The sequence below is a fragment of the Miniopterus natalensis genome, chromosome 1 (assembly GCF_054644295.1).
Source record: "Miniopterus natalensis isolate mMinNat1 chromosome 1, mMinNat1.hap1, whole genome shotgun sequence".
Classification (NCBI taxonomy): domain Eukaryota; kingdom Metazoa; phylum Chordata; class Mammalia; order Chiroptera; family Miniopteridae; genus Miniopterus; species Miniopterus natalensis.
The window spans coordinates 177,989,298-178,017,002 of record NC_142081.1 but is presented as its reverse complement, the minus strand read 5'-3'; the positions used below and the strand labels follow the sequence as shown (position 1 = coordinate 178,017,002).

General features: G+C 42.7%; 1 protein-coding gene across 1 annotated transcript in view; it reads right to left on the bottom strand.

Annotated features, from left to right (window-relative positions):
* Nucleotides 1–23,886, bottom strand: part of BEND4 (BEN domain containing 4) — a 31,332-nt gene extending 7,446 nt beyond the window's left edge. Inside the window, exons 1-3 of the mRNA XM_087816882.1 lie at nt 23,415–23,886; nt 15,172–15,738; nt 1,812–1,903 (exon numbers count right to left, since the gene is read on the bottom strand). Of these exons, the coding sequence (XP_087673008.1) occupies nt 1,812–1,903; nt 15,172–15,738; nt 23,415–23,886 (1,131 nt within the window). The remainder of the gene's footprint in view (nt 1–1,811; nt 1,904–15,171; nt 15,739–23,414) is intronic.
* Between the last annotated feature and the right edge of the window lie 3,819 nt (nt 23,887–27,705).

Here is a 27,705-nt window from a genome sequence, read left to right as displayed (position 1 = left end):
CATGAACAATGTATTCTGTGCACACGGGGGCAGGAGGGGGGTGGCAATCAGGGAGAGCTTCTTGGAGAAAGTGGGCTTTTCAGATGTGCTTTTTGTAGAATAGAAAGGTCAAGTTAAGAAACTGTGGACCCTAGTCTAAGGAGCCATCAAAGACTTTGAAGTATGTGACATTTATTTTGGATCTGTACTTTAGAAAATAACTTCAGTGTGGAGAATGGAGAAGACAGAATTCACTGCCATGGTCCAGGTGAAGAGTGATGAGTGTGAACTAGGAGAAAGACTGCTCAACGAGGCTGTCAAACACATGGATGTCAGTAGTGATGAAGAGGAAAGTGTCAGTGATGCCCCCCAAATTTCTGCCTGAGGTTGGTGCTGCCTTTATTACAGAGAAAACAGGCGTCTGGATGGGCATTCGGAGGTGTCTTGAGCTCAGGGTGCACAGCATTCCACAGCTGGTAGGCCCTGGACTCACTAGTCCAGAGTGGAGCCCTGAGGACTAGTGGTCCAGAGCTAGGTTTGGGTCTAGTTAACCTACACGTGGTTGATGTTCAGAGAGAGAACATAACTGACTGGAGAAAGGCAGTGGAGAGCATGAGAAAGATGGAAGGTAAAACTGGCGAACGCTGGGTGGAAAACGTCTTAGAGCATACTCAACAAAGGGTGGAAGCCAGAAGAAAGTCCTGACATGAAGGCCGAGCGGTCATGGAGGAGATGGGTGAGATCCTGGGGATGAAGGCTCAGAAAGGGCCCCTGGACTGCACAACAGGAAAGCCACCGAGGCCTCCTGCAGAGCATTCTGACAAGTAGTGGAGGTGTAGACAGACTCCAGGAGGTGGAAGAGCAAATGGAAATTAAGAGGACAGAGATTAGGAATAGAGACCAGTCTTTTTTAAAATGAGGTCACCATTTGGCAAGTGCAGGCACTGGATCGTTGTGTGGTCTTGTGTTTCTCTTAGAGAGACATGGGGTCAGGTGGGAATAAGTGTGTGGCTGGATCTACTAAACAGTAAGCATGGGAATAGAGCTTTAATATTATTTTAACTGGACACAGGGAATGCCAATGGATGTATGACCACGAGATGACAGAAAGGGTCAGCATCCTACCATTACTAGCATGAACAACTCACCTTGCCCAACAAAAAAAATGAACTACTTAAATCTATTGTTACCAATCCTAGACATTTATAACCCCAGTAAGGCACAGTGCAGTGGCTTCTTCCCCTGGATTTAGGTTCTAATGTTCCTAAGAATGAAAATAACACACACAGAAAACTGAGCCTTAGATCCTATAAAAATGTACTGTGGTTTAACAGGTACACCATTACCTGTACACATCAAAACACCGCTTCTCCTACACGTTGGAAGAGACTGTAGTTTCTCCCATTGAGATCCAGAGGATGAAAATGCTCATGTTCAGGGGCCCTACTGTTTGGAGAATCTCAGCTTGGGTGACATCTCACAGAAAGGTGTTCTGGAACCCTGGCTCTGCCTGAGGGAAGGACAGGTTGGTGTCTCCCATCTCTAGCCCCCTCTGTGCTAAAAGAATGGTGGAAAAGTTGCCCACACTGTTTAAACTGCTCTCTCTTTCTTATTCCCCTTGGAGTACAGAGTTGAATCTTTGTGAGTTAAATACATGCATCATCTTTTGCCATAGTCTACACACACACAGGTGATAGAACCATATGCCTCAGAGAATCAGAAATGTATTTTGCTAGCTAATCTGTTCTGGTATAGGTGGGTAAGCTACCAAGACACTTCATTTTAAGGAAATTCCAAATGGAACATTTACCTTTTTACAAATGGAGACCTACCTCGGTGGGCTGGTCAGCTGGCTGTGGGATCATGAGTTGGTTGTGATGCTGTAGCACCGTCTTCAAGTAATCTAGAACAGTCTGGCAGGGCACTGGGGGGAAGAAATTGCAATGATTACACATTAGATGCCACAAGAAGAAAAAAAAAACTTTAAGGTTTAAAAAGACTTTTGATGTAAATGTCTAAAAAAAAAAGCATTGTCTAAAGGAAATAGAATCTTCTTGCATTTGATACCCGTAGTTACTTAAGTTTGTAAATACACAGCAGATGCTACAGTTCGGGGGGAATTTTTAGGCTCAGCACAATTCCTTGAAAACTTTCAAGTGAAACTTAATCTAAGATGAATTTGGGCCAACAATAATGACCAACGTACAACTCTCAGAAAGAACATGATTTGTTTTCTTTGACTCAAGTTGTTACAGTAGTATCTAATGATGCTTTTTAAAATTAAAATACTGAAAACTACTGTTTCATTTGTTTTTAATCAATAACATGACACACCATTTTTTTTTATAACTTTATTGATTTCAGAGAGAGAGGAAAAAAGAGGGGGAAAGAGAGACAGAAACATCAATGATGAGAGAGTCATTGATTGAGCCCGCAACCCAGGCATGTGCCCTGACCGGGAATCGAACCCCGATCGCCTGGATCCTAGGTCGATGCTCAACGGCTGAGCCACGACTGGCCGGGCTGACATTCCTTTTTAATGACAGACTTATACCTAGTTCTTCAGAGAGCAGGAATGCCATGCAATTTAGCCCTGTTTCCAACAGAAATACACCTGAAAACACAGTTCCCACTGTAAGTGCCCAATTCTCTCTCCTCTCAAGAAACTCAACAGATCTGGTCCAATCCAGATTGTTGTGGAGTTCATTAACTGTTCATTATTTTTTTGAGGCTTAGTCTTACAGAAGCACTGAAAATTACAATAAAACTCAACAGACAGTAACCCAACATAGAGCCTGACATTTTTTGTAGCTTTGCATAAATAATTCCTACATCTTAAGATTTATATCAGAGACCTTTTAGGAGTACTGATTGTTTTTAAAGGCCTTGGTAGCTCAGTTCATATCCTAATTTATACGAATTATTGCCACTATGACTTAGCTGTGTGTTTTAAGATGCTTTTGTCACATTAAACAAAAAAATAAATATTTAACCTAAGACCCAATTTTAAAATATCACCACAGGGCTTTCTTTACATCGTTTTTCTCACCATTTTTTTTTTTTTTTAAAGAACGCATACAGAAATGATCATCGTCATCCACTGCTAACAGCTTTGGGATTTTTAGGCGACATCACATTGACATAACAAATCAAAAACTCCAACACCCTTTTGAAGAATTTGAATGACAGGAAGTAAGAGTGGGTTAGGTCATTTTTCTTCTTGATAAAAGAAATTTTTCTTAAATAATCATCATTATAGACCTGTGTCTCACAGTCCTGTGTCACAGGCCACTCTTGAATCGTCACTTAAACATACTCTTCAAACTGAAGAGGAATTTGCTGAACAACCACAAAAGTCAACAACAAAAAAAGGCATGGGGCATACCTGTACCACTTTGAAGTAGGACTTTCCTTAAACCAAAGTTTAATAAGACTTTTTAAAAAAAATTTTGTCTTTATTGTTAAAGGTATTACACATGTACCCTTTCCCCCCCATTGATCCCCTCTCCCCAGGCCTTCACCCCACTACTGTTTGTGTCCATGGGTTTTATATATATATATATGTATATCTGTTAGGTTAATCTCTCTCCACCCACCCATCCACCCCCGCCTTCCCTCTGAGATTCATGAGTCTGTTCCATGCTTCTATGTCTCTGGATCTATTTTGTTCACTGGTTCATTTTGTTCATTAGGTTCTACATATGAGTAAGATCCTGTGATACTTTCTTTCTCTGACTGGCTTATTTCGCTTAGCATAATACTCTCCAGGTCCCACCATGCTGTCTCAAAAGGGTAAGGGATCCTTCCTTTTTACAGCTGCATAGTATTCTATGGTATAAATGTCAAGAAGATGCTTGATATTTCAGTGTTCTCAAACTTATAGAAACTTGTTTTGTGTGCTACCATGTGATCCCATGTGCACTTGAGGAGAATGTATATTCTGCAGTTTCAGAGTGAAATGTTCTGTAAATGTCAATTAAGTTCATCTAATCTAGTGTGTCATTAGAATCACTATTTCATTGATGATTTTTTGTCTGGAAGATCTATCCAGTAAAAGTCAGTGGGGAGTTAAAGTCCCCTAGTATGACTGTATTGCTGCTGATCTCTCCTTTAAAGTCCTCCAGAAGTATTTTGGGGTTTTTCCCTAGCCTGTGTGAGTCTTTTGTTCTGAGGTGGGTCTCTTGTAGATAGCATACATTTGGGTCTTGTTTTCTTATCTATTTAGCTACCCTATGTTTTGATTGGAGCATTTAATCCATTTATATTTGTTATTATTGATAGGTACTTATCTATTGCCATTTTATTTCTTTATGCCTATGTTTCTTGTTCTATTTCAACTTCTTATTATAGCAGTCCCAAACATTTCTTGCAATGCTGCTTTGGTGGTGATAAACTCCTTTAGCCTTTTTTGTCTGGGAAGCTCTTTATTTCATCCTCTATTTTGTATGATAGCCTTGCTGGACATAGTCGTCTTGGTTTCAGATCCTTGCTTTTCATTACCTTGAATACTTCATGTCATTCCCTTCTGGCCTGTAGAGCTTCTGATAAGAAATCAGCTGACAGCCTTATGGGAGCTCCTTTGTAGGTAACAGATTGCTTTTCTCTTGCTGCCTTTAAGATTCTCTGTCTTGAATTTCTAGCATTTTAATTATGATGTGTCTGGGTGTGGGCCTCTTTGGGTTCTTGCTTGGGACTCTCTGTGCCTCCTGAACTTATGACTTTTCCTTCACCAGGTTAGGGAAGTCTTCTGCTATTATTTTTTCAAACAGGTTCTCTAACCCTTGCTGACTTTCTTCACCTTCCGGCACTCCCATGATGCAAATATTGTTACATTTCATGTCCCACAGCTCCCTTAAACTGTCCTCCTGTTTTTTAATTGTTTTTTCTTTTTGGTTCTCTGATTGATTTTTTTTCTACCCTGTCTTCTAATTCAGCTTCTCCTAATCTGCTGTTTGTTCCTTCCAATGTATTCATTATTTCTACTATGTCATTTTTAATTTCCTTCATAGTTTCCATTTCTTTTCTCATGCTATTAAGCATCCTTATGTTCAGAATTCTCAACTCTGTATCTGACAGACTGCTCATCTTCATTTCATTTAGCTCTTCTAGAGAATTCTTTTGTTCTTTCATCTGGGGCTTGATTTTTTGTCTCCCCATTTTGGCTGCCTGTTTGGATTTGTTTCTATGTATTAAGTAGATCTGCTAGAACTCCCATTCTTTTGGATAGTCTCTGGTGCAGGCCAATGTCAGATGCTGTTTGTGACTGGCCTCGAGTATTCTGTTTAAAGCTTTCCAGACTCCATAGCTTAGGGTTCCGAACTCTGCTGGGGCTGGGTGTGTTTGGGTAAGACCAAGATGTGCACCAAGGTCTGCTTTTCTAAGCCCTGGGTCCAAAAGCAAATCAGGCAAAGACTCAGAGCACCCAGAGGCTGACTGTTATCAGTCTCTTAATGAACCTCATGCTGTAGAAACTCCAGAGGATGGGGCTGAGCAGTTTTCCAATAGGGTGGAGCAATTTGCCCCCCCCCCCCCCCGCTCCAGGCAAAACTGCTTGGGCAGTCAATGTCTGCCTGAGAAAGATGTCCTCTGCCATATGGGGGAATAACGCAGCACAGGAATACAGATGCCAGCCCTCTGAGCTCTATCCACCAAGCCGGCATCTCTGGATTCTCCTCACACAGCTCAGTCCATCTGTCCTCCCTCTCCTGGAGCCCAAGGTGAGTGGCTGTACATGAAACTTTGTAAGTTGGCCCTTTAAGAGGGTGTCTACATTTACAACCATCTCTCCCTGGTAAACAGAAACCTTGCTGCTTTTCACAGCCAGATGGTATGTAGGCACCTTTCTCAGTTCTGGTACTCTGCGCTACAGAGCCCAGCTTGGGGTTTAGACCTCGGAGTTGTCACTGGGAACCCCCCACAGCTGAGATATCCCTCTGGCCCTTCAGCTGCGGTCTATGGGATCCTGGCCAGCCCTCTTGTGCCTCCACACTTCTTACCAGTCTAGTCTCTATGTAGTCTCCATTTTTTGTCCTTGATTATGAGGGTACTCTCCAGCTAGTCATGTTTCAATTGATTATTCAGGATGGTTTTTCTGTATTTTAGTTGTAATTCCAGTTTGGTTCTAATCTGCTACCATCTTGGAATTGCCAACCCTACTATTCTTTAAACCCCAAATATTTAGGCAGCAGTGCAAAGCTATGAGCAAGGCCGGCTGCTTCAGACATGTTGCACCTACTGGTTATAGGGGGCTCTACTTAAAGCAAGTGGGTCCTGTCTAGAGGTATCTGGAACAAGGCTGAAGGCCAGGAAGATAAGGCTCAGGTTCAGCCAACTGTTAAAAAACAGAAATAATCAGTGTCCAGGTCCCCTGAGTAGCCCCTGTCCCTCCACCTCTCCCTGGCAAACTCCCAGCCTTGGTCCTCCAAAGGCGGATGCCTCCAAAACCTTCTCCCCGCAAAGCCCTTGTTGTCACAGGTTTGGAATATCACTCCTGACTGTGGGCTCTTTAGAGAGTTGCCTAGATTTCCACAGGGAAGCTGTAGAATCAAGTGAAATGTTTTCTGTGAAAAACAAAACAAAACCCCACAACAACACAAAAAACAACAACCCACAAAACCAGTCTGTCTGGAAAGTGGAGATGGTTGTGTCTCTTAAAGTGGAGTTGAAAGGGGAAAGAAATACTCTCCTGATCCACAGCTACACCATGCTGCCTGCCTGGGAAGACACATGGGCACTGAGCAGGGAACAGTGAAAAACCTGCTGTCCTCTTCTTGCCCTTTTGTTTTGTTAACCTACAGTTCTGTAGACACACCATGGAATTTCTGAGTGTGGACGTGGGACCCTCACAAGATGGGGAATCAGGGGCCAGGGCTTCACGTGAGGTTTTGTGCAGTCCAGGCCAGTCACTGCTCCTTTAGCCTCCAAGGAAAGAGAGTGAGGTCAGGGCATATGGCAGCAAAAAGATCACGGAATTTTCAAGGAGTTGTTAATGCTCCAGAGGCATTCATATCTAACTGTGTCCTGGTGCAAATTATGAATTTTAAGCAAGTTACTCTTGCTGATGGAGCAGCCACCATCTCAGCCCAGTTGGGCAGGTTTCACCTAACTCACACATTCTGCCAAAAAAGTCAGGTCCATCTAGTAGGTTTAATAAAAAATTAAATGAGGAACCCAAAACTATAGCAACTTCCTATTCAAGGGAAGTGAGGATATGAAGGTACCCCAAGTATCCTTAGTGGCTATCCTGATAGTGACATTTACAATTTTTTCCTCCTCTATGTAGTGACATTTAAAAATGTATACTAGACAATCCTGGCAAGAGTATAAAATAGCTAGGAGGGAAAAAGCAAAGTAGAAAGATCTTTTGCATCAATAAAGTACAAATTGAGAGGAATGGGTTGCAAATATTCTATCAGGCACAATAGTTTCCTAGATGTGCTGCTCTCAAAAACAAAGATGACCCTGGCCTGGATGGCTTGTTTTTGACATGGTCAGGGTAAGCTAGTTAAATCCACACAGACAGAGTCTTTGAGAAAGTCTAAGATAATACTAGTATATAACAGCTCACTGACAAAAAGGCTGGGGATTGGTCCTAAAGTAATTCTTGGATATTAATTTTCCTCTCCATAATGTACTGATTCTGGCATTTCTGAACTGTGTGATCCTGGGCAAGTTACTTAACCTCTCTCAGCCTCTATTATCTCACCTGTAAAACAAGGATTTTACTGCCTGGCCAGGTGGCTCAGTTGGTAGAGTGTTGTCTTGTACACCAAAAAGGTTGTGGGCTCAATTCCTGGTCAGGGCACATACCGAAGTTATGGGTTTGATCCCTGGTTAGGGCACAAATGGGAGGCAACCAATCGATGTTTCTCTTGCACATCAATGTCTCTCGCTTTCTCTCTATATATGAATATATATATATAATATATATACATATATATATGTAATCAGTGGAAAATATCCTCCAGTGAGGATTAAAGAAAAAAAAAGGATATTACCTACTGTATACAGTTATTGCATGAATTAACTGAAATAATACATGGAAAGCAGAAGGCACCCAGTAAATACTGCCTAACATAAGCCATTGTGATTTTACGACTAGGAGCCTAGTGAATTCCTTGGAGAGGCTACTTAACTGACTGCTGACTTGGCTGCTATCTTGTCTGAGTGAGTGTTAAGTATGGCTCTTCCAAGGAATGGCTCCAATTCTTTTTCTTCCTATATTAATAGTTGGGTTGTGAGTGCTTAATTTCCATTGCAGATCACTGCATTAAAGTCTCGATCAGAGTTTCTCTTCTTATTCTTCAACCCTTAATTAATCTACCTTGCTATACAATTGTTTGTACAACTCCAAACATCATCTCAAAATACACCACATACAATTGCACAGGAAGACTGAAATTATTCACTGTCCTTGGATGACCACGCCATCTGTGTGCTGATATCATCTTTGAGTGTCCTAGTCACATCTCTGAAAAGTATGAACTCCTGAATTGTAAACATCTAGAAATAAATGACGAACTTTAAGTATTACTCAGCCACCAGATGCATGGTCATGCTTTTGATAATGACCACATTCTGTCAAATTTAATAGACATGTGGATGCTACATGCCTGACACTGGGCTAGAAAGTGGGGATACAAAGGTGACTTTGTCCTCAAGGACCTTACTTGTCCTGCCTCTTATTTCAGACCATTAGGAGAGAGAGACACACACAAAAAGTAAAACCTTCCTCTGATACTGACTTAAATAGAAATATGCTTGAAGTACTATATGGAAAGTGGTTAATTTTGCCTACGAATTGGGGGAAGAGTCTGTTAAAGAGAAGTGTCACTTGAATACTGAAAGGTGAATTGGAGTTTCTCAAGTGAGGAAAAGGACAGTATGTTCTTAGAAGGAGTAGCAGGTGTAACGGAAGACCAGAGGCAAAAAGTGTACGGCTACTCAGGAATCAAGAATTGTCCAGTGGGGCTGAACACTTGGTGTCTGGAGGGAATTGAGATTCAAGTCTACAAAAATAGGCAAGGAAAGACCCAGGCAGTAAAAAACCTCCTGTGTCATACTGAGAGTGCTGGACTTTCTTCCACAGACCATGTGAAGTCTTCAGAGGCTTTTTAGCAGTGGGTGACCTGGGGCTTTTCAATGGGGAGAGCCTGGTGTCTGGGAGAGGAACTGGGCAGCTACTACAACAGCCCATGTCATGAGACAGGCCCAGATGAAAGCAGAGGGGTGAGAGGAGGAACCCAAACTGATGGATATGTCCAAGCTGGAATCCACAGAAGAGACAAGACTGAAAGCAGGGGAGAGAGATGCTGTATGGATGGATTTGAGATACCTAACCTGGGGAACTAATTGAATGGTGACCTCTTTACAAGGTAAGAATACCACTTATAATCTAAGAAAACCACTGAAGATTTCTGTATTACTAGGCACGGAAGTTTATCTCTGTTTCGTAAACTCCTTATTTACTGAGTGCCTTCTGGAAGACCTGGTAGGCACTCAGTTGATATTTAATACTTCCAACATTCCTATAGTATTATTATTTTTAATCCTCACCTGAGGGCATATTTCTATTGATTTTTAGAGAGAGGAAGGGAGAATGAGAGAGAGAAACATCAATCGGTTGCCTCTTGTACACACTCCGACTGGGGATTGAACCTGCAACCTGTTTTAGTGTATAAGACAACACACCAACTGAGTCACTTGGCCAGGGCTTCTATAGTATTATTAACCTCACTTTACAGAAATAGGTTCAGAATGGTTAAATGATTTGCCAAAAATCACAGCTTGCAAGTAGCAGGCGCAGAAATCCAAACTCTGGTTTGACTCAAAATCCATTCTCTTCACCTCACCTTGTTCTGTCTCCCTCAATCTCACCTACAGCCACAAAAGTTGTGATGACTTTTACCCAATTCTAAATAAAAGAACTGAATTCTTTTTTCCTTTCTGTTCCTACCATTTGCTCTAATTTTTTACTCAGACTATATTTACATGTCTTCATTGTCCTCATACCCCCACATTAAACATGATCAGTATGTTTCTCAGGCCCAGAAGTTGGCTTGAGCATTTTCCCACCGGAACTTCTGGGCATGTGAGACTTTGGAGGGTAGTGAGAGCAGTGGAGGGTACCAGTGAATCTACACTGCCTTTACTCCAAGGGCTTTTTGTTCTGGCAAAATTATTATTACCCCAAAACTGACATTGATCTACTCTTTAAAAATCTTAGAAAATAACAACTGTGGACTACTAGGATCAGAACTGCGTAATCCAAGGTTAGTTCTCCATTTTGTAACTGTGGATTCAGTATTTGCAAATTTGCCTGTTGACTAAAATGTATCTGTAACAGTCAAATCAATATTCGTGGACCTTCTAGTCATTTACAGATCACTGAAAAGTTTGAGCAGCCTGCTGCACACATTCCCAGCTGAGGCAGAACAAGGTAATGCTCTGCCTTATTTCAGCTCTTATACTACAAACAAGCATCCTTTTCATGGTCAATTCTGTGCCACACTTTTTGCATTTCTGTGCTTAGTGTTGGTGATTTTGCTGTTTAAAATGTACTCCAAATGTACAACTGAGTGCCGTCTAGTGTTCCAAAGTAAAAGAAGGCTGTGATGTGCCTTATGGAGAACATGTGTGTCAGATCAGTTTCATTCAGCCATGAGTTATAGTGCTGTTGGCTGTGAGTTCAATGCTAATCAACCAACACTATATATTAAATAAGGTCTCTTTAAACAAAAACATACATAAACCAAGGTCACGTATTGATCGGTTGGTGACAATGCTGTGACCAGAGGCTCACAGAAACCTAGCGCTGTATTTCCCCTAGGAGCAATGGTTCAGAATTCAGTGTTCACAGCGACTTTATAGAGCAGAACTACTGTGAATGAGGGTGGAAGATGGTAATAAACTAGATCTGGAGTCAAGAAGCCTAGATTACATTCCTAGGTCTGCCACAGATACCACCTGTCAAGATTTCAACCTCTTTGTAAAATGCAAATATTGGAGTTACGAGGATAAACTGAGATGATCATAAGCATACTTTTTAAAAAATAGAAAGCTCTTTAATAATATAACATCAAGAAGTATATCTTCCCTATAATGTGTCATAATTATTTTACTTAGGAAATTATTTTTCAATTACTATATCTTACGGTTCTAAGACCTATATTTTTCACATTTTAGAATCTCTGAACTTGGTGTTCATAGATAATTATAAGGTACAATTACGATTTGCAGTGTTTTTGTTCTTAGTGGAACATAAAGAACTGGTGTGTCTTACATTTACTGAGGGCTTATTTTTTAAAATTTAGATAAAATAATATTTTATATCCACTCTCCCTCTTATGACTTTTCTTCACCTAGTGCTGATGGTAAGCTTTCTGAATAAATGTGAGCACACTAACCTGACTCCCTCTCCACAAAAGTTTCCCCACCGTTTTCCTTCCTGTAATAACCTCACAGCTCTTTGTATTCCTGATCCAAACATCTTTTCCTTTTGTGGCTTTTCTTCTTTTAACCTATTTTCATTTTCTTTTAAAAAATTTAAACTTTTAAACAGAGTGTCTAATTTCTAGTGTGATCATCGAATTCAAAAGAAAATGTGCTAATGTATCTTTGGGATAAAATATTTAATTCCCTACACTTGCAAGTTAACTTTGGAAAGTAAGTTAACAAGTACTGTCTAGAAGCCCCTTGCTTGCAGAGAGTTGATAATTAATAAGACTTTGAATATTTCACAAATAATACAGTAACACAGACCCACTCAAGTGGTGCTGGAAAGAACACCTCTGCCCAGCCTTTCTTTAAGATTTACCACCTTTCTTTCCCTCTTTTATTGATGCCCAAGTGAAATCTTTTTTTCCTATAAACTAATAGGCTCATTTCTTTTGAACTTTCACTTCAAGAACTGTTCTCAGGTACAAATGCTTTCTTTCAGGGGGGAAAAAATGAAACAGGAATCTCAGCATGCTTAACAGCATGACTGTGGAGAGGCAGAGAAGTGACTAAGGAACAGTGTCTTGGCTCTGATCTACCATAGGTGCCCCCATCTCCTTGTTAACCTATTTCCTCTGCTAACTGCTGGGTGCTACCATCTCCTTTATAATCACCCATCCTGCTTGGCTGTAAAATGAGTGATTCCACAATAAAGGATAGGTTCCACCAGAAGAAAGCTCCAGGTCCTTCCATGGAAATGTACTGGCCTTCAGGACAAGAGGCCTGCTGGGGTCATTGGGAAGCAGTGACACTGCTTAGGGAAAATCGAGCCCACTTTACACTGGAGAGTTACTGCTTGCAAAATACTCTTGTTACATGCAAAACCAGAGTACTACCTGCTGCACTTTTCTCCAAATGGGTATCTAAAAATAACAGATCCCCCCCCTCCTTAAAAGATAGCTAATAAAGTGAAAAGTGGATTCTTGGGTGATCACCCAGAGACTGATTGGTTGTTTAGCCAAAATGGAGGTTGGGAGATGAGGGTAGTGATGTCTCTTTCTGAGTCAAGTTTTCATCTCCAAGTGACACGTTCAACCTGATGCCCAATGCTAAGGTGTCCCTAGGTAGTGAGGACACGTGTTAAGTAATCACACAAAAAATATAATTTCCTGTACTTTATAGCAATTTTTTCTACTCATAACAGATAAACTGATTTTCATCTCTAAAGTTGGGTTTTGGTACAAATCATTAAAGCAATCAGTTCTCCATGTGAAATGTCTATTGGTTCAAGTTCATGATTATCAACAGGGCCAAATGTTTACAGTAATAGTAATTAGCTAATATCAACTTGTGTCCTTCAATGTCTGACCATCAAGAGGGCTAAAGAAATCGCAGCATTTCTGTCTTTCTGGGAAGCAGAGGAGGATAAGGATTAGTGGCACTGAGTTATCCCCAACACAGACATTTCATCTGGTACAGGTCCAGGAAATGAGAGGTGGACTGAAATCCTGTACTTGCTTAGAACTTACCAAAGACAGATGGCTTGCCAAATGTTTAGGATTAGAAATTAGGCAATAATACTCTGGACATTTACGTCACTGGTCCTTGACTTTAAAAGGCCTAGCTCTAGTTCTGAACAGCTGATAGAATATGTGTCCACAGTTGGTTGATCTCCAGGTAATTATTTTCTTCCTCAATGAAAGAGAAGAGTGCAGAGTAAAATGGGAAAATACCATTTTACCCCCTTTGGGGGTAAAATCCATAATTAATCAACCTGAATTTATGGAACTGTGAAAGTTGTAAAATCCCCCAGTATATTAGCTGTACCCATACCTCTCTGACTTGGAGAAGCTAGAAGTGCTCTGGGTTCCACTGTATTTTTTCGGGTTCTACCCAGTCTCTCTCCTGCAGTCAGTGCCCCCATGGTGGAAGACACAGTGACTCTGCATCTAACCCCATGGCTCAAACACAAAAGAGAGAATGGATTTTCTTTACCTCTTGCTTCTCTCCCATAAAACCACTGCACTGAGTCTAATTCCAAAATATTCTGGACCAAACCTTGGTCTATTTGGAAAATTCTTAGAAATGAAAGGATGAAAGGAAAATAAATGTCTGATTTGGCAATTCTTAACACTTGTTTTTGTTTTCTATGTGTACTAATAAACAGGTGGGTAACTTTCTTCAACATGTCCTTTCTAGATCAGCTGCCTAATTAGATGGCACAAAGACTCTGAGTGAGGAAAGAAACTTCTATATATAACTTCTATTTATATTTATGTATCAGGTTTAAAAAATTTAAATTTAGTCCTATCCAGGTGGCTCAGTTGGAACCAACAGGTTGTGGGTTTGATTCCTAGTTAGGGCACATACCTAGATTGCAGGACTGAACCCTGTTTGGGGTGCATATGGCAGGCAACCAATCAATGTTTCTCTCTCACACAGATGTTTCTCTCTCTCAAAAAAATTAATAAATCATATCCTTGAGGATTTAAAAAGTTTAAATTTATTATGTTTGCTTTATTTTGAACACAATGTATTAGTTTAGAACATATGTAATTAACCAATAAATGTATACATTGGTGGATATATGCTCAAAAATGTTTATCAATGGCTATGTAATTAAAGAGGTTTGAAGACACTGTTCTGGCTAATGATCTTAGTATCTTTAAAAAAAAAAAAAACTTTTACACATTTCTTTTCTTTTTCTTTTAAAGAGAAGGGAAGGGAGAGAGAATGAGAGAGAAATCTCAATCAGCTGCCTCCCGTACATGCTCTCACTGGGGATCAAACCTGCAACCTAGGTATGTGCCCTGACCAGGAAACAAACCAGCAACCTTTCAGTGTGCAGGACACAGGACAACGCTCCAACCAACTGAACCACAATGGCCAGGGCTTAATATCTTTCATAAGCCACAGGCATGCAGGAATGAATTCAAAGACATAAGCAAAATCAGTACCTTTCCAAATAGTAAAAAAATGGCTTTGCAACCCAAAGAAGACCTTGCCATAAAGATGACTTTTACTTTTCTGCAAATCTAGTGTCTCTGAGAGGCAGGAAATGCCTCATATTTCGCCAGGGGCACAAATAGTTTGGGATCAGCTTAAGGATTACTGGTCTGTCTTTGATCTATTTCTTTTGGTTTACAGCTGCTTATTAACTTTATGGGGGAGTTTGCATGCTAAAAAGAGACTCTGCCTATTGAAACTTAACAAGAAAGGTGAGAAATTAATGGAATAGAAGAGATCATTTGTTCATTACTACTTGATCTTGCCTCTCAGAAGGTATCATTTCATTTTAATTTTTATCACTGATGAATAAAACACATATATCAATGTCTTTAAAAATACAAAAGCAATTTTAAAGGAACAGGGACATTTTTTTAAGGAAACTCAGGTTCACAGCAGCCAGCCTATTCCAATCTCACTGTACCACATCTGGGGATCACTTTTACACTGACAGAGCCATCTTTTAATACGACTATGATCTTCAGGCCTATACCCAAGAATTTTGTGGTTTAAATACAGACAGGACAAGGCTAGAGGCTCATCCTGAAATTTGTTTGGCAAAGGCAGGCTAAGGGCACCCTGTGCATACCTGTTTTTCCAACTTTTCTACATCGTTGGCCAAAAACAAAGAAACAAACAAACGCTATACATGCATGCATGCATGCACACACACACGCGCACACATACACACACACACATGAGACCATGGAAAGGAATGAGTTGCAGTTCTCTTGTAACATGACGGGGTACCTGGGACGCTCTCTAATTTCCTCCTGAGCTCTTCATTTTCTTGTTGCAATGAAATGACCTCGTGCTCCAGCTCTTGGCATCTAGGACAGTAGCCTTCCTCTTCTTCCTCCTCTTCCTCCTCTGGCAGTGTAGAAGATGACGGGTGACCATGGGATTCAGACGTTGCTGGGGAGGTCCAGCCACCTAGTGTATGCACGGGGGAGGTTGACAGAGGATCCACGTCGGCCAGGTGGCCGTACTCACTGACCGATGAGGTGTTTGGAGTTGGAAAGCTCCCCGAGAGCAGGTAATTTTGTAGGGAGTCAGTGAAAACTCTCAAAAAGGCAGAAGTTTGCTGTTTTCTTTGCATATATTGCATCTCTATGTCTACATTGTCTGAAGTCTGACTGTGGACCCCTTTTCCAATGTGGCACTGGTCCAGTCTTTCAGTGTAACTTGAGCCTTCCTGCTTGACGTAAGAAATCATGGATTGAGAATGGTTGGAGTCCATAAGTTTGCCTCCACAATTTAAGAGGCTCAGAACACGACTGCACTGCTGGGCAAAGGCATCCAAGATCATGCGACTCTCTGAAACATACAAAAAGACACATCAGAGACGAGTAGCCAAAGACAAGGGATGAGTCAAGTCCCCAATTTTCAGTTTAACATTAAAAAATGTTAAAAATATGCATTTCTACGGTTACATATTAAGGTGACAAGGAGAATCCACTTTTAATAGGATACGTAGCTTCCTGCTGTTCTGACTGTTGGGGTGCCTGTCGAGTCGCCCCTAGCCCCTTCCTCTGGGAAATTGCTGGACTGTGCCTTTGGGGACCGAGGAGAGATTTCCCCCTTTGTGGCATTAACTGGCCTGCACAGGTCTGAACTCACACCTATGGCTTCATTAATATCTTTACTCTAATGAATTGAGCAGCCACTGCAGACTCAATTCCTCATTGATGGGAGGGCTTAGAGCAATCATTACTTCTATTTCTGGAGTGCCCTCGTGCCCTTGCTATTAATCAGCAGATACAATCCCTGCCGAGAGTACGTTGCTCCCAGATACAAACTGGAGAAGAAAGATAAGTCTTTTTGAAGAGCTCACTAGGCATCTAAGGTAAAACAAAGAGTGGGCCCATCAGGCAGATGATGAGGAGCCCCAAAGCAAAACTGTGTGTTATCCTCTATCTGTGTCCACTATTCCTTCTTTTAATTTATCTGCCAACTCAGATTTCTCGTCAAGGTCAATGCTTTTCAGCATCACCTGAAAAGCAGTAGTGCCTCTTCCATTAAGTTGCCCAATCTCCTAAAATGGCATGTGCTGAGAATGCCAGTTAGTTCACTTACACAAATTCTAAAGCATATTAACTGTTAATCTGAGAAAGCAAAAAGCAAACAGAAAGCAATCAATTCACTGCAAAAACAAAGAAAAAAATAAAACAAAACCCAAAACTGTGGAAATGTGATTTAATATTGTCAGTCTAAAGATCTTGAAAATTCACTCTAAATATAAATGTCACAAGGTGGATTCCCTTCTTTCCTGACCACCACCCAGAATGGGCTACTTAAAAATACAGAGAGATACAGGTTTTAGGGCTTACAAAGTGGTATGAGGAAGCCTCACGCCCCGCCCCCGAAATAATGGCAACAAACAAAATATTCTAGATTTTTGGTGCCAGTAACTATTGTTTATGATAGAAATGAAACTGACTACTTGCTGTCTCTGAAAATGTTGACTAACTATATCTTTTTCCTGAAAACAAATAAAAAACCCCACAACTTTTAAAATGAAAGAATGGTGAGGTCCTCAAGGGCTTCTATGGGAACAAGGAACAAAACAGTTGTGATTAGAAATTGATTTCTCCAGAAATCCTGGATATATGACCAATGAAACCACCCTTCAGAAACCTTCATGCAGCGCTTTATGCTCCATTTTGTGCTTTTTTTTCTTACTATTCTTTTCTGAAGTAACTAAGGTAATTGGAGGAGCGGGGGTGTGTGTATGTGTCCAAGTCTCCTTTTTCAACAGTTTAATAAGAATATACACATAAAGACCAAAGCACAGTGCCTGGTATATAGGACGCAGCACCCCTCAAATCTCCCAAATCCATAAAATGCTACCGTTCCTAGATCCTCTGAAACAATCAAGTCAGAACAGAGGCTGGCGCTCTTGGTTCAGGAGAGTAGAGATTATACTTTCCATGAGCACAGGGGGTCTGAGTGGGTTTTGAGGGCCTGCATAGTACCTTAAGAAATATTTACTGAATTCATGCATGCATGGACTCTTGTAAATAAACAGAGGATCTTAGTTCATAGCAGTTTCAGGTTTACTTGGCTGGGAAGAGGTGGGAAGACCACTCTAAGAGGGCTGAGATGCCACAGCATTATTTTCTTCTTGGCCTGGTGCTTCCTCACTTAGTAGTACTGCCCTAGACACAGGCAGGAGGGTCCCTCCAGCCCACCCCACTCCTCATGGTGCGGCACCCAAGATCCAGGAATTCCCTACTCAAAACTGCTCCGAGGACCTATACTGGTCTCCTCCCTGAGCCATCTTTCCAAAGACAGACCATGGTGCCAGAGCTCCAAAGTTTGAAATGTGGCACCCATACGTGGGTGTGTGTGTATGTGTGTGAGGTCCCTTCTACAGGAAGATGAAGTTGGGGGTGGCAAGAGAAGGCCATGGGCTGGCTGAAAGCACCAAAGTCGAATCTGGTCATTATGAAGGTGTCTTTGTCAGGGTAGGTATACAGAACATATTTTAACTGTTCATTAGCTTGAATCAGGTCTTTTAATTATTTTGTATATATGGTATGTGGGCTTGCATTTGTACTCTTGCCCTGAATCCCACAAACACGTAAAAGCCTGTTGTCTTACACCATTATTTTGAGTGCTAATGGAGGAACCAGATGCTGGGCATAGTTTCAGGCGAGAATGGGCTGACGGGCTGGGAACTCGGATGAGGATGCTGCCAAAATAAAGTCCGTTTATTACCTTGGAGAAAAAGGGGTGCGGATGAGGGAAGAATCTCTTACACACCAACCCCTGCCAGGTGAAATGGAGAACTGAGCCCATGATTTAAATAAAAACTTAATGGAGTAAAGAAAGACCTCAAATATTGGGTATCATTTCTTTACAATGACCCAAAACAAACACAAACAAGACAGTAAACAGTTGAACCAGGTAAGTGGGGAGGTTTTAAGATGTTGCCCTCTCATTTCCTTACTTCCGGGTTTTTGTTGTTTTATTAGTAAAATCAAAGGATGATATTGATTGGGAATTTTCAATTCTAGCACACTAGCAGTTTTCATTCATTTTAATCCTATAATCCCATTCTAGACCTGAAGTTGTATTTACTGTTTGCATTTTAATCAGCACAGTCCCAATTGATTTACAGCCTATACACCGTTAACATAACCTTGATGAAAGGAACAAAATATGAAAGGGAAGGCTAAAACAGAATTGTCTAGAAAGAATTGCTCAATATATTTGTTCACTACCCTAAATAACACTCAGTAGTTTTAATCATATTGATAAATCACATTAGGATATAGATTTAAGGGAAAAGAATCTGACTTCGGGACAAGTATGATTTGTTTTCTTAATTGAAGGGTGAACTCATAATATGCTAAGAAAGAAATCATTGTGTAATACCCTACATTATGAAGATAATGTATTAAAGTGCACTCAGAATATCAGAGAATCATAAATAAGTTCTTGCCTGCAGTTTTTTTTAAATGCTTCATTCTCGGACTTGACATATGCAAAAACAGCAACTATAAGCCTTAAAATGGAATTTCTTCTTTTCAGTATCTTAAAATATTTCAATAGTATTTTAACATCAATACATTGAAGAATGTGATGAAAAATATTACTATTACACTTGGTAGAAAACAGTAAATCTTTCCACTTACTACATATTGCAGACAGCAATACTTCAGCTTTTCCAGACAGAATATAATTAGAAATGCAAGTATTGTGCAATGCCCATTATCACTAAGAAATGAAAAGTTGTTTTCATATGAACAGCTGAATGGTCACTGATCCATGATTCTTAAGAACACGTATTTTGAATTTTTTAAACCGCCCCCCCCCCCCTCCCGCCAGCCACAGAATACTCTACTCAGATGATGGCAGAGAGAAATACCAAGTCAACAGTTTACAAAGGGGCTTTAAAACTACTTATTTTATTCCTAACGTCTCTAAAACACACAAAATGTCACAGTCATGAAACACTCTAAAATGACCACTTCTAACTTATTTTGCTTTATTGTGTGGTCTGTTGGGAGTTAATATTATGCTGCAATTTGGACCTAGTCAGATTCCAGAATCTGAACCCATGATTATTTTTTTAATTAAAAAAATTCATTTCTAGAAATTTTTCTGAATTTAAGTGGCTTAATCCATCTTAAATATGATAAGTGAACAAGGAGAGGAATGGGAACTCAGCAATCAAACATGCGCTCCCTACTTTAATGTCCTTCTTTGTAAGCAAAGCCTTGGATGGAATTTGCCCATCACAGCAAATCCCCAAGAGTATTCTGTTTCTATGAGGGAGATCACAGTAGTCGAGATTAGTGGTAACCTTTTGATTTTAGCCCAGCGAAGGGTGAAATATATTAATATTTAAAATGCAGAAGCAGAAAAAAAATTTTGTGACCTACGATCATGTATTCATACAGTATGTCTACCTGAAGGATTTCCAGCTAGTTTAAAATAGGTAATTTCCTTAAAACACTAATATAACTTCTCTTTAAGTAAGGACTTCATGGCATAGAAAATATAAGTTAGAAAATGAAAGCCTCTTTGGAAGCATCACCCTTGTCTTAAATCAATGAACTATGTCTTTTTAAAAAAATGCCATCCCATTTTTTTCCATAATGGCAAACATCAACACAGCAAAACAGGATGCAATTTTTCTAAATAAATAAATCAATGATGTGTCAAAAATTAACAGATGAGTTAATATACTTGGTGCTATCAAAACCAGATGGTGCTTCCTAATACTCATCCTGCTCAGTCAATCCCTGAATATTTTCTGGACCATCGGTATATAAAATAGGATGCTGCTATTTGTGATGGCAAACAAAAGCAATCATGCCTGCCAAGCACATACTATAACAGGCAGCACTTCAGCTCTGCTAGACAGAAAGTAATTAGAATGCTTTTAATGTCCAAAAGAATGATGCTGATAGGCTGCCACAGATGTGTAGATTTATGAATATTTATATGGTGGTTTATAGCTGACACTTTTATCAGTTGAAGAAGATAAAATATCTGCCTGACTCAAAAGCTTGACAGTCAGGTTAATAAAATCTCATTAAAGAGAATGACCTATGCAATTATATAGGATTTATTGTAATTCATTTTTGATTGTACTCTGCTTAAAGATGCAATTTCCCATTTCCTGATGCCAAATTTAGGCTGCATATCAAGATCTACGTGGGTTTTAACTCTAAGCCTCCCACAGAGGAAAAATATGCTTTTAAAACCATGGTATATTACCCCTTTTAAGGAAAATTATACTCTTCATGAGGTTTTATAAGAATGTTGAAAAAAATCTATTTTTAATCACATATTTCTCCTCTCATTGGTTTATGGCCCTTAATGGCAAACAAGATTCACTTCAACCCTTTCATCTTTTCACTGCATTTACTCTAGGCACTCTTATCCCTCTTCTTTTATCCTTGACTCATTTAATCACACCGATGGTCTGATTTATTGTCAGTTTACCAGGTGGTTTGAGATATTGCTGTAACACTTTTATGTGAGGGGGCAACAAGCAAATGACCACCCCCACCCAGTATACTTAAATGGCCATCCCTCTGAGCACACATGCTCATTGGTTCAAAGTGGAACCATTAGTTCCTCAAAGAGCCAATCAATTCTTCAGGTGAGTGTCCCTCTGATGGCCACTCACATCACTGTGCCTGTTAAGAGGTGGCTTTGTCCATCAGTGATTAATAGGACCACAATTCATGACGGCTAGTACAAGGCTATTCTTTTTGCCCCAGACCATTTTCCTCGTTACATGGGAGACACCTAGCATTTAATTCCCATCTTTCCAACAAGCATGTGGCATCCCACCCTTTGGCATTATCAAGCTTACCTCTCTATGACCTCTCTTAAAAAAAAACAAAAGAAAAAAAAAGACTTGACAATAAAAGAAAATAAGAAATATAGGTTATTTGAGGGCTATCAACAATTGCCTTTTCACTTCTTTAGACTCACTGATGTGATTTCCACCTGGGGACAGAGACAAAGTAGACTAAAGAGGACATTAGAAGAAACACTAAAAGTGAGCATTGAGAACACAGTGAGAAATAAAAAAGAAAGAAAACTACTTATGAATGGAAAGCAGCAGGAAAAGTGCCAGAGTAGGAAAGACTATGGACAGGATAGCAAGTGACTAGTACAGAAAAAGGAAGAAAAAAGCAAGGTTAAACCTACGGGTAAAAGTGGCAATGAGAGGGGACAGACTTTAGTGTATAAAAGGAAGTAAAGGGAAGAAAGTCAGAAAATACTGAAAGGAGAAAGCAAGATGAGAATAAATACTAAACCGGACAGAGAAAGGACAGGGGAAAAACCCTAAATGAACACAGTGAAACTGAGGTTATGCAAAAGAGTTAAGCAAAATATAGAAAATAGTAAAAGGACCCAAACTTCTGAAAAATAAAAATAAAAATACAGTGATATAAAACTGAGTTGGGAAATAAAAATGGGCATGAACAAGTCAAGTCCGCTAAGAAAGAACACAAACCTCTTAAGGGTAAAACAGAAGAAAAATGAGGAGGAAAATAAAAGTGGGCTAGTGACCCGAGAATGAACATAAAACACAACAGAATATTGGGCCAAGAGCAACTGGAACCAACACCCCCCGCAGTGAGCATTAAGGACACCCACAGAAGAACCCCACTCAAAACAGTCAAACATCTCCGAGTCAGCGAGGTGCGCAACAGAAAGTTTCCACTATCACCTGTAATTGGATTTTCTTCCTGCAAACCAATCCTTCGTGTGTCAAAACACTGACAAACAGAACATTAGCATGGGCACCTAGAACTCATTTAGAGACAACGCTCATATTTTCATTAGAAATAAAGCCCTGGGCTCACGGATATGCAGAATTTGGGGTGGGGGGCTCCGAAGTGTCATAAAAGGCCTAAGCAGGAACTTTCAGCGGCTGGGCGGGGAAACGTGGCTGCGCGGCCCGGTCCTCGCGAGCAGCGCGCCCTTGGACGCAGGCCCCGGGCTCCGGCCCCGCCACCAGCGCGTCCCGCCCCCGCGGCCAGGCGGGAGGGCCGGACCTCTCCCAGGGGCCGCCCGCAGGCTCCGGGTAAAGGAGAGGACGCCCCTGCCCAGGGGTGGGCGAGCCCCTGGAGGCATTTCCGAAGGCCCGGCCCAGATGCGCCGGGGCGGGAGACCCCGTGGGCAGCATCCCCCGGGCGGGAAAGCGGCGGGCTGCGGGCAGCGGGACCAGAGCGCCGGGCTCTCGCGGCGGGGCGGGGCGGGAGGAGGATGTCTCCTTCCCCGAAGCGGGCCGCGGGGGCAGCGCCAGTTCCAACTCGTGGCGGGGGCAGGGGAGCCCGGAGTCTTTCACGCAGGGGCTGGGACTCCGGGGTGGGTGGGGAACGACAGAAGCAGAGACGACGCGCGCACGAGAGCCCGCGGAGCAGCTCGCGACGCCGAGTGCACCCGAACGGGGCAGAGAAAGGACCAGAAGTCCGAGGAGGAGAGAAGGAAAGACAAACGGAAAGACGGAGGTAAAGGAAACAAGCGCAAGGAAAAAAAGTGGGGCACGAAGGCTGTTAGGGGAGGGCGTCCCCGCGAGCTGCCGGAGCAGCTCAAGCTTCTCCCGGAGCCGCCGCGACTGTCACCCCAGGGTGCCCGGTCCCGGCTCGCGGCTTCGCCACCGCGGCAGCCTCCCGCGTCCCCGCCCCATCCCGCTGACTGGCCGCCGAAACACTTCCTGGGCGCCCAGCCGGGTCCAAGTGGCGGAGCCACCTGTTAAAAGGCGCGCGCGCCGTCGGGAGCCCGGAATGAGGCGGCGGCAGCGCCGCGGAAGCCTCCAGAACTTGCTGCCCGCGCGGAAGGCCTCCGGGCTGCGCTCGGACGCCCCGACTCCCAGCCGGGGGTTCGCCCCCCACCCCGCCCGCCCGGCCCGGCCCACTGCGCGGGAGGGTGTCCGCGGCCCCTCGCTCCCCCTTCCCCGGTCCCCACCCCTCCCCCCGGCCTGGGCGGGCAGGAAAGTTGCGCGGAAGAGTTGGTACCTGCGCTCAGCTCCAGGCTGGCACCGTCACTGCCGACGCTGCTGCTGCCCGCGGCGGCCGCTGGGCCCGAGCCGTACCGGACGACGGCGGCGAAAGACGAAGATGAGGATGCGGCGGGGGCGGCGGGCGGGGGCGCGGGAGTCCTCAAGTGGCCCTGGGAGGCGGCGGAAGGCGATGATGATGAGGGGGCGGCGGCGGCCGCCCGGCCGGGCCCCGGGGGGTAGGCGCCCTGCGCCTGGAACTGCTGCTGAGGCGGCGGCTCGCTGCTGCTGATGGAGACGGCGGCGTGCGTCGCGAAGGGCGGCGGGGGCGGCCGGACGTGCGGCAGCTCCACCAGGGTGGGTCTCTCGTAGCGCTTGGCCAGCGCCGGTCTCTTGCCAGGGAACGTCTTGAGGACGCTGTAGGGGCTGCGCTGCTTGTAGATTTTGGGGACGCTGGGCCCCTCCTCCGCCGGCTGCATTTCTTCCTCCATGCTGCGCCTCGGGGCCGGTTCCCGGTCGCACGCCCCCTCGCCAGCCGGCGCCGGGCTCCGAGGGTGCCTCCGCCGCCCGCCCGCCGCTCCTCCCCGAGCGCGCGCGTGTGGGAGAGTGTGTGTCTGTGCCGTGGCCGCCGCCGCCGTCACTGCCGCCTGTCGCTAAGCCTGGCATCGCTGAGCCCCCGCGCGGGGGGCTGCCGCCCGAGAGCTGATTGACAGGCCGCCTCGCCAATGCCTGGAGGGAGAAAGGAAGTAAAGAGCAAGTGTTTAGGGTAATATCTGCTAATGATAATGGGGGCGGGGGCGGGGCCTGGCGCCGCCACCGCCCGCGGGGTGGACCAGCGGAGTGTGAGCCTTCGACGGGGTGGGGGAAGGGGACAGCGGGGACTCGCAGGGCGACCTGGTAACCCGGCGAGGTTCCAGCCGAGGTGAGACTTCGGAGCCCCAGATGTGGAGTCGCGGTTTCTGCTGCGGGCGGCGTCCAGCTTTGGAAACGACCTCCTGACGCCCCCCGGCGCTACCCCAAACTCTGGGCGGGCGTTGCACGGCGTGGCCGGGGGTAGTTTCGTACCGACGGGGCGGGGTGGCTGGAGTGCGTGCGTGCGTGCCTTGGGAAGGTACTACAGCCAGTCCTTCCCGGGACGGGATTGCTCCGCCAACCTTAAGAAAAGAGCATGGTGAAGGTCTTGGTCCAGGTCGCTGTGCGTTGTTTGCACGCCCAGGGTTCTGCCCACGCCCAGCAAGGGGCCTTGGAGTTCGTGCTGATCATGAGTTCACATTATTTCGTTAGTTTCCTGTAGGGGCCCTGAGAGTGCATTTTTCCCATTCTACAGATGAGAAAACCAAGGCTTCTCGAGAAAAAAGCCCAAAGCCGCACAAGTGCATCTAGATATCTGAATTCAGAGCCTCCCTTCTTTTCATAGTAGATAGACTGTGCAATTGAGGGTAAAATATGACCTGATACCTCTCTTTGGGATGGTGATTAGATACTTTCAAAAATGTTATTTGATATACAGGGTGTCCCCCCAAAATGTATATGCACTTTAACAGCTGATAGCTCAATTTTGAAAATGAAATGTATTTTAACACTGCCTTTATAATTATTCAAAGTGTATGGCCCTAGTTTGACTCAGTGGTGAGAATATCTGCCTTGTGGATTCAGGTCAAGGGCACTACCTCCTTGCAGGCTTGATCCCTGGCCAACCTCCAGGACCGTGCAGGAGGCAACCAATCAATGTAATGTCTCTCACATCGGTGTTTCTCGCTCTCCCTTACACTCTCTCTGAAAAGCAATGGAAAAAATATCCTCTGGTGAGGATTTAAAAAATAATAAAATTAAATAAATAAAATAATATATCCAGCTGGATTTCAAAGATAAATTCACTTTGTCCAAAAAATAAACTTCTAAAAACAAAAACAAAAAGTATACATATATATGTATATATACATTTTTTGGAGACACCCTATATATGTATATGTGCTTATATAGGGCCATCCTGGCCCCAGAGCTTTCACTCTGCATTGCCCAGCCAGTTTCTGTCTGTATCTGAGGCCATCAGGCCACGGTTTCTGGAGGACACACAGTTTCAGTAGTTGTTTGAATGAGAGAAGAGCTCTGTGCTTTCACGAAGGATCCCATGGGGCTAGAGATGTCTCTCAGCCACTTTTTAGAGCAAATCACCCCTTCCCTAGGCCAACTCCAATACCAGCATACCCCCTTCTAGATTTGTTTTTCCAGCCTTCAATCTCCACTCTCCAGGTTTGAATTCTGGGTACATCTCCTTGATGTATGACCCTCATCTTTCTACTCTGAAGTTACATTCATTTTCATAGCTTTCCTTTTAGTCTTGGGAAAGTGATACATTTTCTTTTTCTGGGGGTTCAGGTCTTTGGCCCCTCATTTCCCATAGCCCCTCCCTTCCTTTGGAAGTCTTCTCTCTCTTTCCTGGTTCGGCTTCTGTGTTTCTCCACCCTAGATAGTCTCCCTCTCTCCTGCAACCTCAGATCCTGCTGTGGTTCCTACCCAACCTCCATTTATTAGAGATGAAATAAATAATGCCATAAATAAAAGTATTTGGGAGTCCAGGAACTGTCAGGGCTGATTAGGGCATAGAGGACATTTTCTTTCTCATTATGCAAAAGCATTTCATGGGGAAATAAAAGAGGTTTCATTGTAACTCATGCATGTCATATTTCAAGGAATTCAAGATATTAATCATATTTAACATTATTTGCAACGTTTCTCCCAGCCTTCTGAAATCTGCTAAATGAGGACACGTGGATCACTGGGAAAAAGGGAGACAAGCATGAGAGGGACAGTTAAAAAATAATGAAATGCTGGTGAAAGACAGGGAGAGAGAATGAGATGCCAGGAAGATGTTTCTTAGGCACATAAGTGAGAAATGGGGGAGCTGCTTCTGAGATGTGAGACAGCTGAAATTGAATGATATACTGGAGGAAATAAATGATAACAAACCTCCCCACACTTTTCTTTCTATAAAGCAGTTCTGAATTTTGCATTGAAATATTTCCCTCCCACTTTACTCCCAGATAATTTGCCAGTAAGTCCAGGCTTTTGAAAAGAAATGGGGGTAGTGGCAGTGTGTGTGTGTGTGTGTCTGTGTGTGTGTGTGGGTGGGGGGGTAGAGTTTTACTGAAGAAGTAATTTCCTACACCCAGAGCTTTCTCTTTTGCTTATGATTTTTAATTTGTATCATCCTCATCACTTAAATCACCATAGGAGACTGGGAATAGTACTTCTGTTGTTATATTTTACCAACTGAAAGACCTTGACATCCTGTATGTCAAAAAGTGGTTGTTTCAATAAAGCTAAATGCTAAAATTAGTGGTTTAGCTTCTAAAAAAAAAAGGGGGGGTGGGGTGGGGTGGAGGGCTCCTAGAGAGAAATATTATATATTTAAAAATGATCAGCTTTTCAGATCCTTATGTTAGCAGTCACCTGTGTCTGGGGCCATAGAAAAATGAAGTGCTTAATAATCACTCTTTAGAAAATAAAATGAGCATTTATTCCAAGCATGAAGTTGAACTCAGTTTAAAAATTTAAATGACCCACTAATTCCTGCCTGGGATTGTATTTAGCCAAGTATTGTACATTGAAGTGTTTGTAAAATCACTGGTAGCACTTTGTAAGCTTCTTTCTGTAAGTTATAGTCTAAGTCAGCAGTTTTCAACCTTTTTCATCTCATGGCACACATAAAGTAATTACTAAAATTCTGTGGCACACCAAAAAGTATATGTTTTTGACAATCTGACAAAAGATATAGGTGTAATTTTGATTCATTCACACTGGACAGCTGTTGTTGGCTGTTGTCTTTTTTTTTTTTTTGACAGTGTAAGGGAAAAGAGGTCAGTGCCCCTGACCAAATAGTCAGGTATTGCATGTTTTAAAAATTCTTGGGGCACACTGGTTGAAAATCCCTTGTCTAAATTATCAGATGGTGACTGTTGATATCTTCTCTTTAGGGTCTCATAGGGGCTGGTAGGATGGTAATTACGCTCAGGCTCTAAATCTTTGTAGATATTTACTCTTTACCTCAGAAAAATAGATAGTGAACTTTTGAAAGTGAAGCGGCTATTTATGGACAGGATGATTTTTTGATTGGCAGCATGTCAATTTCTTGAGCCATCCAGAATATAGCTTTTAAATAATGTCAGCCATGGGAAATGCTTTTTATTGCACCAATTTCAATGATATTTAATGAGCTTCTGATTGACTGTTTGATCTCCCAATGTTTTGTGCTACTTTTAATTCATTTTGTATAATAGGGGGAAAAAAGTAATTGGAATAAAATTTTG